Source organism: Ipomoea nil, unplaced genomic scaffold, assembly GCF_001879475.1.
Source record: "Ipomoea nil cultivar Tokyo-kokei standard unplaced genomic scaffold, Asagao_1.1 scaffold1576, whole genome shotgun sequence".
NCBI classification, from domain to species: domain Eukaryota; kingdom Viridiplantae; phylum Streptophyta; class Magnoliopsida; order Solanales; family Convolvulaceae; genus Ipomoea; species Ipomoea nil.
The window spans coordinates 383,119-397,172 of NW_017618004.1; the positions used below are offsets into that span (position 1 = coordinate 383,119).

At 35.9% G+C, this 14,054-nt stretch overlaps 4 protein-coding genes across 5 annotated transcripts; 2 read left to right on the top strand and 2 right to left on the bottom strand.

Moving 5' to 3' along the window:
* Positions 1-25: 25 nt before the first annotated feature.
* Positions 26-2,270, bottom strand: LOC109190732 (glucose and ribitol dehydrogenase homolog 1-like). Its single transcript, XM_019341306.1, has 4 exons — positions 1,960-2,270; positions 906-1,282; positions 456-814; positions 26-218 (listed from the first exon to the last, which is right to left on the bottom strand). Exons 1-4 carry the CDS (start codon positions 2,245-2,247, stop codon positions 196-198), a joined length of 1,047 nt encoding a protein of 348 aa, XP_019196851.1. The 5' UTR covers positions 2,248-2,270; the 3' UTR covers positions 26-195.
* Positions 2,271-3,893: 1,623 nt separating this feature from the next.
* LOC109190290 (putative nuclease HARBI1) lies at positions 3,894-5,517 on the top strand (the record flags this gene model as incomplete). The annotated part of the gene is made up of 4 exons (XM_019340764.1): positions 3,894-4,112; positions 4,274-4,660; positions 4,783-5,014; positions 5,093-5,517. Coding segments are annotated over exons 1-4 (1,263 nt in total), but the record flags the coding sequence as incomplete, so codon positions are not given.
* Positions 5,518-7,120: 1,603 nt separating this feature from the next.
* On the top strand, positions 7,121-8,133 carry LOC109190733 (uncharacterized GPI-anchored protein At5g19250-like). The gene is made up of 2 exons (XM_019341307.1): positions 7,121-7,403; positions 7,528-8,133. The coding sequence occupies exons 1-2, from the start codon at positions 7,325-7,327 to the stop codon at positions 8,019-8,021; spliced, it is 573 nt and encodes a 190-aa protein (XP_019196852.1). The 5' UTR covers positions 7,121-7,324; the 3' UTR covers positions 8,022-8,133.
* A 550-nt stretch (positions 8,134-8,683) lies between these two features.
* Positions 8,684-13,683, bottom strand: LOC109190731 (mevalonate kinase-like). Of its 2 annotated transcripts, XM_019341304.1 has the most exons (6): positions 13,435-13,683; positions 11,143-11,355; positions 10,208-10,451; positions 9,854-10,107; positions 9,301-9,714; positions 8,684-9,068 (listed from the first exon to the last, which is right to left on the bottom strand). In XM_019341304.1, exons 2-6 carry the CDS (start codon positions 11,273-11,275, stop codon positions 8,950-8,952), a joined length of 1,164 nt encoding a protein of 387 aa, XP_019196849.1. In that variant the 5' UTR covers positions 11,276-11,355; positions 13,435-13,683; the 3' UTR covers positions 8,684-8,949. The 2 variants fall into 2 exon arrangements, with proteins under 2 accessions (XP_019196849.1, XP_019196850.1); XM_019341305.1 differs by lacking the exon at positions 13,435-13,683 and having other exon boundaries at positions 11,143-11,411.
* Positions 13,684-14,054: the final 371 nt, after the last annotated feature.

The following is a 14,054-nucleotide window of genomic DNA, read 5'->3' on the forward strand; positions in this document are numbered from 1 at the left end:
ATTATTAGGAGCTGAGAAACCAAAATTAAAGAAACCCACTTACTTAATTGCAACAGAGACATAAAGAACAGGCTAGCTAGCTAGCTAAGCAGACCATTTTGTAATTAATACTTATTATCAAGCTAAGAGGAGAGGCTAGGCTTAGCTAACATAATTAACTAAAATAACTCTTTCCAGAATGCGCATATGCCATCCTCAACCGTTAACAATCGTCCCACCTGCAAACCCAAAAACCACCAAACATATCAAATTTCTTAATTTGAAATGGAAACACAATTAAACTTTTGGTTAAACCACACAAAATTTACCACCTTCTAAGTTAAAAGAAGAGAGAGTCAATGTTCCTAATAGGTTTGAACTAGTGACCCCCTCCCATTTGAGAGAGTCATAGTACTATTTAACTGTACTGCAGTTATTATATTGTTGAGGAGAATATAATGCATTATAATTCTCACCATTGGGGTGGAGGATTTGGCCCGTGATGTAGGACGATTCGGGGCAAGATGCGAGGAAAACATAGGATGGAGCCACCTCGATGGTCTGACCGGCCCTCTTCATTGGCACCTGTTTCCCAAACTCTGCACACTCCTCTTCGCTAAACGAAGCGGGGATCAATGGCGTCCATATCGGCCCGGGCGCCACCCCGTTAACACGTATCCCTCTCTCCACGAGCTGCAGCGCAAGCCCTCGGGTGAACGCCACAATCGCACCCTTGGTGGCTGAATAATCAAGCAGCTTTGGGCTTCCTTTATAGGCAGTCACTGAGGTTGTGTTGATTATTGAACTCCCTTCCTTCATATGCTTCAAAGCATGCCTGCAAAGTGATAGATGATGAGAAATTAATTAAATTAAACCACCATTTTCACAGCTTATATTAGCTCGATCTAATTAAATTATTTGATTACTTGACGAGGAAGAATTGGGAAAAGATGTTAGTCCTGAACACCCTCTCAAGCCGGGTTTCATCGATCTCCTCAATGGACCACGTCTTATGCTGCTCTGCGGCGTTGTTCACCAGAATATCGATCCTCCCGTAAGAATTGACCACTGATTCCACAACTTTCCGGCAATTCTCATCGAACCCCAAGTCCGCCGGTATCGCCATCGGCTCTTTTGCACCCTCCACTTTCGCTTTCTTTAAGATTTGAAGGGTGTCCCGTGCATCCTTGTCCTCCTGGGATTTTACATAGGTGAACGCCACCGTTGCACCTTCCAGCGCGAAGCATTGGCAAACAGCTCGCCCAATGCCGGAATCCCCTCCCGTCACCAGAGCTACCTTACCCTTCAAAATTCACCATGCTACATCATCAAATTCTTTAACAAAATTCACCAGGGCTTCCCCAGTCAGGTGCGATTGAATGTTTCCCGTGCACGTGATTAATGTGTGTGAATTTTGTACTTAATATACGTGAATCTTGTGCTTAAGATGTGTGAAATTTGTGTTTAATATGCCTAGTGTGTTCTGAATTTTTTGCTTAATGTGCGTAAATTTTGTACTTAAAGTGCCTGAGTCTTGTGCTTAAAGTGCGTGAGTTTTGTGTTGTTTTGTACTTAATGTGCCTGGGTGTGTACTTAATGTGAGTTATTGTTGAAACTTTAATGTGCGTGAGTGTTGTGCTTTTAATGTGAGTAGTGTTGAAACTTAAGGTATATGAATTTTGTGCTTAAATTACGCGAATTTTGTGCTTAAGGTGCGTCAATTTAATGCTTAATGCTTAAGGCGCGTCAATTTTGTACTTAATGTGCGTGAGTTTGTGTTCTAAAAGTGTTTTATTTGTGTACTTTAATGTGCCCCTAATATGTACTTAAAAGTGTGTCAGTTTAATGCTTAATGTGCTTCCAACTGCTCGGAATGTCCAAATGCATTTGATCCATTTCCTATATATATATATATATATATATATATATATATATATATATATATATATGAAGAAAGGAAAGAGAGAAAGAAGAGAATACTTGAAGCTTGTTGGAGGGCTTATAATCTTGAGAAGAATACTGGGGAGCGGGATCCATGACATGTTCTTTCCCAGGTTGAGAATCCTGCTTTTGTGGAGGGAATTGATTGCCGTCGGAAGCCATTGATCTCACAAACACCGACAGCCTTACAGTGCTATTACCGTTTGTTTTGAGCGAAAATGTGGTAGACGAGAACGGCGGTAATAAGTGGGCGGTGGTGGGCGGCGGAGGGAGGTGGCGTAGAGTCACGGCTAGAGCTCTTGAGGAAGTAAAACAACGAGAGAACATGTAATGTAGTGTTGTGGAGTAGAAGAGGTAATGGCAATGAAGAATATATATACACACACATATAGCTATAGGTGGGGGTTGAAGCGGCGGAGCGGTGGTGGTGGGCCGGTGGCCGCTGGGAAGTACACGTGGCAGGAGGAGGGAGCGTAGGTGTGTTCTAAGGCCACATGCAGCATCCACGTCAGTATAATCTGGCGTCATTATATTAATTAGCCTCTAAACCTTCATGATAATTGATAAAAGGATATGTATAGTAGCATATTACGTACAATTTATCTAAAAATAGTTAGTCGTGCTATCTTCTTGCTAAAATACATCAATTCATGGCTATACCTTTAAAAAATGTAAATATATTTTGTGTACTATTATGAATATTATTTCTTTTAGAGAAAATATCAACTTTTTGTTTTTTTTAATTTCAACTCAAACTTTCGATGTTCACAGTGTTAAATTTTTTTGACAAATCAATTGAATTAACTAAAACTGAAAAAAATAGATAAAAGATTAAAGTAGTAAAAATTTAAAAATTTTAACAACAAAATGACAAATTATTATTATTATAAACCAAAGGATGCAACGATTATTCACTTGACTGCGCCAGTGAAACAGGATTTCTCTTTGGGCAGGCTAAAGTCTCTTACCAGAGGCACACCCCTGTCAACAACCATCAGCAACTTTTACGTGGCTCCGCCACTGGATTTGAAATTTACAATATCAATATTTGGTTCACAGAATAAATTTTAAAAGGAATAAAAAGATTGCATCAGAAAGAATGACCGCATCAGATCTTGACCCAACTTATATTTATTTTTTTACTAAAATTTCAATCATAAATGAACTGTTAAATTAATCGTTACTTTTTACAAGGGATTATTTTTATTTCAACCGGCCTGCACTAATATATAGAGAATTTCTATGACATCAAATGATATTGAGGCTCTGTTTGGCAGAGATAAGCTAGGAGCTTATAGCTTATTTTAAGCTACTAATAAGCTATAAGCTCTGTTTGGTAATATTCCAAAATAAGCTCTTAGCTTAAAATAAGAGCTTATTTTGGATTCAAAATAAGCTAGGAGCTTCCTAACTTTTTTTCCATATTTGCCCTTATTATTTTAAAGTAATGACATGTTTTACTCTTCTGAATTAAAACCATTTCTCTTCTCCTAGCAACTTTCACGACAATCCCTTCATCTTCGACCATTCGCATAAGCCTCGTCCATCTCCCCATTTGCATTCCGCATAAGGTTCGCCATCCCCCATTTGCCTTCCGCAGAAGCATCGCCATCCCCCATTTGCACTCCGCAGAAGAATCATCCATCGCCATCCCCCATTTTCACTCTGCAGGAGCATCATCCATCGCACTCCGCAGTCTGCAATAGTCCAATAGTCATAGCATCAATCCGCAGGTATGTATATGTTTGGCTGGACATCCTAAATAATGATTTTGTGTGTCTTGTTCTTCTTAAGTGGATGGACTGTTTGACCATAAAACTGTTTAGTGTTATTGTCTGAACTAACGGTATGATGCAAAGCCATAGGTCTGCTAGCTATTTGTGTTATTGTCTGAACTAACGGTATTCATGGTTTTAATGCATAGAGAGTAAATAATATTTCTACTTTTTTGAATGTGCACAATGCTTTTAATAATGCTAGTTGTGGTGCTACTTCTTTTAAGTTTTCATAATTCTGGGATTAATTTAAACCTTAGATGCCTAAGTGTTACTGTCCATGTGAATAGTGCATCAGTTCATTTGGCTGCTTCTAATGTTGGTATCTCAAAGGGGTCTAATGATCATGTTTCGGCCAATGTGCCTAGTGGGAATAAAGTGTCAAAAACTAATTCTTTGTGGATGCCTATATGGAGGGTTGATTTCTCAAAAATTATGTTCTCTGCAACTCCTATTATTTGATTTTATTATTAGCATGGTATCATATTAGCATACCATGTAAAAACATGATCATTAGAGAAGCTCAATGTTTGATTACACTGATCATGGTATTCTATTAGCATTACTGCCAATTACAGTGTAAATGGATGAAAGAAGTGTTGAATGGACATCATATTCGATGTGTAAATGCATTTAGAATGGACTCCGATTTGTTTAAGCAATTATGTGAAGACTTATATTCAAAATATGGATTACAATCTACTAGGAATATGTCATATGTGGAGAAAGTTGGTATATTTATATACACACTTGCTATGGGTGCTTCAAATAGAGATGTTGGTGAACGATTTCAACGTTCCGGTGAAACAATAAGTAGAGCATTTCATGAGGTTTTGGAAGCAATTAGTGATCGGAATAGCAGATACAAAGGCCTTGCACGTGATATCATAAAACCAGATGATCCTACATTTCAATCTATACCGTCTTACATTACTAATGATGCACGATACATGCCATATTTCAAGGTAAAATGTGACCATTTTATGATTTCATGTGACCATTTTATGATTTCACTTTATTATTATTATTATTATTATTATTATTATTATTATTTTAAAATTGATTATCTAATATATATGATGAATAGGATTGTATTGGATGTATTGATGGTACTCATATAGCAGCGTGCATCCCTGAGGTTGATCAATTGCGATATAGAGGGAGAAAAGGAATTCCTACTTTCAATGTTATGGCAGCGTGTAACTTTGATATGTGTTTCACTTTTATATCTGTTGGATGGGAAGGATCAGCACATGATACACGTGTATTTCTTCATGCAATTAATACACCATCAATGAACTTTCCCAAGCCGCCACAAGGTATCATATTCGTATTTTTTAACTCTAAAATCATATAATTTTATTCATTATAAAAGTTTATTGTTATATTTTTTTTAGGAAGATATTATTTGGTGGATAAAGGATATCCAGATAAACAAGGATATTTGGTACCGTATCCAAGAATAAGATATCATCAATCTCAATTTGAACATGAGCCGCCAACAAATGCTCAAGAAGCATTCAATCGTGCACATTCTTCTCTTCGAAGTTGTATTGAGAGGTCGTTTGGAGTATTAAAGAAGAGATGGAAGATACTTGCTAATATGCCACAATTTAGTGTGGAGACCCAAATTGATGTTATTATGGCCACCTTTGCACTCCATAATTATATTCGGAAGAATTCACAAGATGACATGATGTTTAATGTGTTTGAGCAGCATCCAGATTACATACCGCCCGATGAACTTCAAGATTCAAGTAGTAATATCTCCATCAACGAAAATTTAAGCCAGGCCTCTACTGAGATGAAGGAGATTCGCAACAATATTGCTACATCATTATGGGATGCTAGATCATGATTATGCTAATAGTTTTATTTCAGAATATTAATTTTTTTAAAGACAAAATGTCAAATTTTAATATGTAAACAAACTAATTTAAATTATATGAAGATGTCCTTTTTAGTCTTTTTACATTTATCAGCTTATCAAAAAGCTAGTTTTACCAAACACTTTTAATCATAACAGCTAGCTTAACAGCTCTTCAGTTTTCAGCTCCTAACTTATAACTTTTCAGCTAGGTTTGCCAAACAGAGCCTAATACGAACGATAAGGTACCATCATGTATGATTTTATCTAATTCGTATATCAATGCCAACTCAGCCCTTGGAATATATAAATTGTGTGGATATTAATTAACAGTGTTGAACTAGAAGTAAATATTTATATGAATTAATATTCAATATAGTCTTCGACTATAGCAATTTTACTCAATTTAGTTTTAAATGATTTTTTATGCTTAATTTAATTCTCAATTTTAATGATTTTATACAATTTAGTCCTTTGTTAAAAATTCTGTTAGTTGACGGTTAAAAATAAGGTCTTAATTGTAATTTCTCATCCTTCATTTCATTTGGGATGATTCATTCTTCATCCCCTTATTAAGATCACACATAAATGCAAATGATTCTTTCTTCTTCATCTTATTTACTTATTTATTTAGGGTTTAAGTTGATTTGGGCATAAAGATCTCCATTTCTGCGTGGAGCTTAATAAGGGCAAGAAGGAGGAATCATCCCAAATGGGATGAAGATTGAGAAATTGTCATTAGGACCCTGCAGCCTATTTCTAACAGTCGACTAACAGAATTTTTAACAAAGGATTAAATTGTGTAAAACCACCAAAATTGAAAATTAAATTGAGTACAAAAAATCAGTTAAGACTAAATTAGATAAAATCACTATAGTCGAGGACTATATTAGGTATTAACTCATATATATATATATATATATATATATATAGAGAGAGAGAGAGAGAGAGAGAGAAAATACCAATTTTGATCTCACGAGTATTAATAGAATGAAGTTTTAGTCGACATATTTAATTCCTATCAATTTTCATCCACGACTATTAGTTTAGTACCAAATTTCATCCACAATTATTGTTTTAGTGCCAAAATTCATCACGTTGGTCACTCATTCGTTTAAGACATGCTGAAATCTAAAATTTTAAGGGTACTTTCGTTATTTTCAACTTAAAATCCCAATTTGAGTATGAATAATGAGATTTAAGCCTTAAGATCGATCCCAATTCGCAGTTTTCATCTTCATCCTACCTTAATTTGAGGAGGAAAACTGTGAATTAAGATCGATCTCAGGTTTTAAATATCATTATTCATGCTCAAATTGGGATTGTGATTATTAAAAAAATTGAAAATACCCTTAATAATTTCATATTTCGACATATTTGAAACGGAGAAATGATCGGTATGATAAATTTTAGCACTAAAATAATAGTCTGAATAAAAATTGGTATTAAAACAATAATCGTGAATGAAAATTGATAGAAATTAAACATGCAGACCAATATATATATGCCTCAATCTTTTCTTTTTCTTTTTTTTTTTTAAAGGCGAATTGAAGGAAAAGATCAAAAAAAAAAAAAAGGTGCATTGATCTGATGCGTCAGCTGCATTGTATTGCATGGGTGCAACGTGTTGTGTACATAGAGTAGCACCTGCCTATCAACTATCATCCCCCATTTTTCTCATTTCTTTTCTCCTTAACTAATTACCTTCATACTTAATAATTCAGTTCTCGATCAGTTCCCATTTCTCTCCATCTATCTATCCATGGCGCCCTCCTCGTCTCTGCGACTTTCTGCAGCCATTTGTGTTTTCCTCCTCGCATCGCTCTCCGTGCGCTGTGATGGTTCGTATCTAATTAATAACCCAAGCTACTCATTCCATTTCTTTACTGCATGTATAGTATTATATATAGATTCTCTTTTAAAATTACTGTTTCGTTTCTATAATTTGCGGGCATGCATGGACAGATGAAGAAGATCATCTTCTTCAAGGTATCAACAGTTACAGGCAATCCAAAAGCTTGCCGGCCCTAGCAAAGCACGACAAGGCAAACTGCTTGGCGGGCAAGATAGCCGACGAGATAGAAGACGAGGCGTGTCCGCGGCCGGGAGCTCCGAGCAGCCCACCGCGAGTGGCTAACTTGCAGAAACACCTGGACAAGTGCGGCATAGATGGCAACACCACCAAGGACGGCATGGTGGTGCCGGTGTGCGTGAGGAAACGAGTCCCCACGCTCGTGCTCACCAATTACACTCAGTCCCCGCAGAATGCAAAGTACCTGAACGATTCCAAGTACACCGGTGTCGGAATCGGGACGGAGGACGACTGGACAGTGTTGGTGCTCACCACCAACACTCAAACGGGGATGTTCGCCCCCCCGGCTGGGGCGGCGGCAACTGTAAGGAATCCTTTGTTTTGTTTGTTGCTGGGGCTCTCCCTTTTCCTACTGCGCCAGAATTGAAGTATTTCCTACTGTTTATGTTAATTAGTGTATGTGAGATGTTTGTAGTGGTGTTTTCCGTATGTAACCTAGTAAAGGGAGCAATATCTAATTATCTATCTCCAATCTTTAATGTGTGCTTGTGGGGGAAAATCAGACTTTCATTATCAACTCACTGAAATTCTGAATCTGGTAAAATAGCAGCAAATTCAGTATGCATTGTTTGTAGAGTTAATCACCATTTTTGTTCCTCAATTATTTCTTAATTGTCAATGTAGTACCTAGGTTTTAATTTCAGTCAATTTAGTCCTCGAATTCTTTAAAATTTCATCAATCAAACCTTTTCAAAACCATGGTGATTTCTACATTTTTAGAATTTCATCAATTTGGTCCCTTGAAAAGGTTTAATTGATGAAATTTTAAATAATTCGAAGATAAAATTGGTTGAAATGACAATTGATGGACTAAATTGACAGTTGAGAAATAATTGATGGACTAAATTGACAGTTGAGAAATAATTGAGGGACCAAATTGTTGATTTCCCTTCTAGGAACCAAAGTGTTGATTTCCCTTTTGTAACAATCTGAGATTCAACCTATTACAAAACCCCCAAATGCAAGCATTGAGAAGAAAATAACATTAATGCAATCTTAAGACCAAATAGAAAGGACATGACATACAAACAAACAAATTTGGAAAATAAAAAATAAAAATTCTTCATAAGTTCTTGATATTCCTCATTAAACATTATTAGATTGGGTTTCAAATTGAAGAATTGAATATTTGGGGGAAAAAACACAAGGGTAGGAGTTTAGCCCAAACAGGAGCTACTGTGAAGATAGCATTAGCATGGAAAAGAACCGTATATAATATTGTAGACTAGATGTGGCGTACCAAATCTTGAGATGCAAAGGTAAATTGAAGCCTCGATCAGCATATGTATGTATCATCAGGAAGATCCAGTGAAAGAAACCTCGACGCCATTTCCACCGATTCCAGCAATTAGACACTGGAACCCAAATGTCTCTAACTCAGCTATCACCTTATCAACAACTGCTCCTGATAGCACTGAATATTGTCAAGGAAACATAATACATTATCTAATCAAATCTGGTCTTCCTTTATAAGGAGTGCATTACTACAACCACAAGGATGATGCATTATCAGGATTTCATTAGGCCCCTGATCAATCAGGGAAAATAATACAAGTTTGGTTGGAATTGCAAATAAACCGATAATGAATTTAGAGTGAAAAGGAAAGGCATGCATAACATGTATGAGCAGATAACAGAAAGGATACAAGTTGGTAGCAGTGTCAAAACGCAACCTCCACCACCAGCTCCAATTAATTTGGAGCATAATTTGTACTTCTCTGTTGTTCGAAGCACAGTTTCTATTGAGGAATGACTTACACCCATGCACTGTAGCAACCCTTGGTTCATCTCCATCAACTCTCCCAATTTTTCTTCCTTCTCAGTTATTGCAAGATCATCACCAACAGGTGACTGGATAATAGTAGCTACTTCATTGCTAATGGAATCTACAGCCTCAAACACAGAAGCCATGGCACTAGGATGCCTCAATGTCCTCTCTGAGACACTAGCAACTAATGCCTTTGTATTTCTGCCAACTCTTGTATTAGTGATTAGCATTTTCATTGGCATGTTAGTCTTGAGGCGTGTCAAATCACCAGACTTAAATTTGATCAAGTTCCCTGTCACATGAAGTCCATTAGTTGCATAGGTATGATGATCCTAAAGTTGAAGCATTTGGTACTCTCATTAGGGAAAAACAATATATCAATGAGCAAAAGAGTAACTAATTTCTTCACCAGAAGAGTTGCAATCACATACCATATGTGCTTACACTATTGTCAACCCCAGATGGCTTCCCATGGATTATCTTTTCGCCCTCAAAAGCCCACTTGTTTACCAATTGCAGTTCAGTGTCTTTAAATACTTGCCAAGCTTGGTGGCTGAAATCCATACTAACAGAATCTGACAAAGAGAGCATGGCAGCTGAGAATGCAACACAGAGGGCAGCAGATGATCCCAGACCTGCTCCCATTGGGAGCTCAGAATGGACAACTGCTTTTGCTGGTTTGCATCTGATATTGCAAATAAGGAAGAACAAGATTCAGATATCATAAATGACTTTGCTAAACAATGAGAAGAACAAGGTTTCACAAGGCAAGCAAAGTTACACACCCATGAATAGAGGTATACAACCAGAGGAAAGCTGAGACACCAGACACAAGTCCAATATTGGCCTCAGAAATTTTCTGTTCTTCCACCAAAGAAGCAATTGACTTAAGTGTCTCCAATGAGCATGATGAAGGAGAGGAAGCAACACTACTATCAAGATTTGGAAAAGCATCTCTAATTCTTGCAACTGGCCAAGAAAATTCTAAGGAAACATCCTTAAGTTGGAGTATCAGTGTTTCATCATTTTCTGGTCCCAAAGCATCCAATGCAATAAGTAGAACAAAAAGACTTAGTTTCTTCAGTTATGTATCATGAAATAGAATTTTAAATTTAAAAAAAAAAAAAAAAAAAAAAAAAAAAAAAAAAAAGAAGCCATAAAACCTATCTGGGAGTATTGCAATTCCATAACCTTCAATTTATGAAATTCATTCCAATCTTAATCAAAGCAATTGGGTTTATGTTTCCATTTTCAAAAGAAATATGCTATTTGCACCAAAAGTTTGCATTATTTTGCATGACTTGTGAGAAGTCTTTTAACCCTTCATATTCATTAGTCACATGTAGATTGGTCAACCCTAACACAAACTACTCACATGAAGCAATTTCAGATGGGCAAATTTTGGAATAAGTGGTTTATCCTTTTCAAAAGTTAGAAAAGGACAATTTTTTCATCAACAAGAAATGAAGGTCAAATTCAAACCTTCCAAAGTTATGCTTAATGATGAAATTACTTCAGTTAAATGCCCTAACTACCACTAATTAAGTTTCAATTTAGGGTGACATAATAATGAAGTAGCAGTAGTGAAGAAGCGGAGAATTAATCAATTCAGAAATCAGTGATTAAAAATCAGTTTCTCTAAGAATTGAATTCAATTGTAAACACTACAGAGTTCAAAGTTACACATCTATGACATACGTTATGATGGTTTAGTGATTACCAGAGGGAATAGGGAAGCTTAGAGAGACATAGGTATAAAGATCGATGGCGGCTGCCACAGCAGTGGATCCATGCACCACCGCATGTTCTCCGGCCAGAATGATTTTTGCCGGCGCTCTTGCTCTTACCTCCATCCTCTATCTCTCTTGCCTGCTTTGTAGAACTACTAGGCTATTCGATTATGGTATTTTGAGATGTGTGTATCTATATGTGTCTGCGAATAAATATGTACATATATAGATACCAGTTATAACTACACGCATTGCATGATTATGTCAATGCTCAATGAAAAAAATATATATAACTATATAAACCTTATATAAATTTTATCCCTGTTATATCATGCAAAAATTTTCTTACAGCAATACTATTTCTAGGGAAATTAAACCATCTTAATGAGGGCATACTCTTCTTTTGGTACTATTCAATTCATTATGATAACAAGAGGTTTACATGACAAATTAGTTGAGAGTATATCTTTAGACCTTTGTCTTTATCTATTTCATTATTAATTTAACTATAATATATACCAGTAAATTGGTAAAAGGAAATAACCCCTAAAATATACTCCGTATTTGGTTTTCCAGCTCTGCAATAACCAGAAGATCTATATAGATATTTTCTCAGTTGCTTTGCTTTTGTTTACCACTTATATAGATTTTTCTGAGATAATATAATGATAATGATAAACACAAGTGTGTGTGTGTGTATACACTGTACACACATGTGCTCGCACAATATACTTAAGTGACCTTTCATCAAAGGTTTTATTAGCTGCAGAGTTTATTACGATGTCAAGATCCTTTGCAATCAATTCAGTTGTACATTCATCTATTTCAAAGATTCACAAGCATTTTCAACATGTTCATTTCAAAAACTTGAAGAAGTCAACATTCATGATTTAAACCAGAACAAGAGAACATGAAAGAAAACAAAATGTATTTGAAAAAACGAGTGATATTTTAAGCCAAATCCTTAACAAAACAAAGACAGGTTTTACATTTTCAAAAAAAAAAAAAAAAATGGCTTAGCAAATTGTTAGAGGAATATTAACAATTTGGGCATGTAACCACCAGGAAAACATAATCAAGGGAAAGTGATGCAAAGCTAAGGGTCAGAAATGAAAAATAAGTCGCTTTTTTCCATGGGTTGATGCAAGAATGAATTTTGTGGTCATCATTGCCACAATGCCACTTGAGTTTCATGTAGACCAATCTGGCCAAAAACATTTTATAATAGATCCATAACTTCCACAAGTAAGCTGTAGAAAGTCTTGTAAAGTGAACCTTAATTTGCAGGGGCTATCAAGCAACTTTTATAAAAATAAAAGAAAGAAAGAGCCCATCACAGCAACCGCAAAACTAACTCAGGTATTATATTTCATCCAAGTTATATGCAACACTTGCATCAGACATCAATTGTAGGCTCTACTGGCACTGGAATCCTGTAGGAGTATTTAAGAAATGAAATCCTCACCACAAGGTAATTGACCATACTAGAACTCCACTATTAATGCCTTCATTGTGCACCTAAAATATCTTGCATAGAATCTTAAACTGAAAGATTAATTACAACACCTCGCATTTTCACCTTGTATAATAAGAAGCTTAATACTTTTCCTCCCAATGAACATATATACTGACATAAATATAGCCTGAAAAATAGTCTTGAAACAATTGAAAATTTCCAAGGCATTCAAAGTCAGTGAGCAGTAAACTTTCAACATTTCATCTGATTAATTATATTGGCCTTCCTTGGTGAAACATAATAACAAAGACAAGGAATTCAACTTTACCAGAATCTAAGGTTTTTAAAGTGAAAAGTGCAGCAGAGCGACCAGGCACTTCCTCGCTTTAAAGCGCAAGGCGAAGCGAAGCGCCTCTTTTGTTCAAAAAGGGACACAAAGAGGCAAACATCACATGTAATGTTTCTAAAGGATATATAAATGCTTTGTATGAAAATTGAAGCTAAAGTTGTTTTACTTTAGCTGAAATTATAATAAAACAAACACATATCTCCGATCAAACACTCAAGAAACATCAATACCAGTTAATACTACTACAAGCAATGCAACCCTAATACAATATAAATTTACTGCCTAATTTAAATTCATTGCATTGATTAGAGCTAATTTAAGATTAAAACTACACAATTAATAGAATACATCCTAAATTAAACAAATAATACTATCATTTTTAAATAGCATAGTTAATAAAATTACTGCCTAATTTAGCAAATACTCGTGTACTCCTATGTTCCTAATTGCAAAAGCTTTAAAAAAAATTATTATTACCACTGCTCTTCGCCGGAAGCTATGGATACTCTTGTGTCGCTGAGAGGAGATTGTTACATAGCATATTACAGAAGAATCGGGCAAGAATTTAGCGATCTAAAGAGCGAGCGAGGAGGCGATGGGTCCCTGACAATCGGCGTGCGGGAAGGGGAGCGAGAAGCCAGAGTAGTGTCCTTAGCCGCCATGAGGGTCAGTCAGGGTGATAAAGAAATCCAACGAGTCAAATATTTTAAAGCAGAATTGTACAATCCGCCCTGCAATTCAACTTTCAACAGCTTACAATAAATTGATTATATACTGACAATCGTTATACAATCGTTATATCGTGCACTAGGGTCCTGCTCAATCGTTATGCTGTGCATCCGTATGCACCACCATGCATGGTGCATCTGTATGCACGGATGCCAAAACGACGTCGTTTTATTAAAAAACGCGCGTCTCCCCTTTAAAAAAAATTCAGGTTCGATTCCCATCAACAACATTATATTGTTCATTCATTCTGGAATTTTAGTTCATAGATTATGGAATTATAGTTCATTGATTATGGAATTATAGTTCATCGATTATGGAATTGTAGTTCATCGATTATGAAATTTTAGTTTATAGAATATGGAATTTTA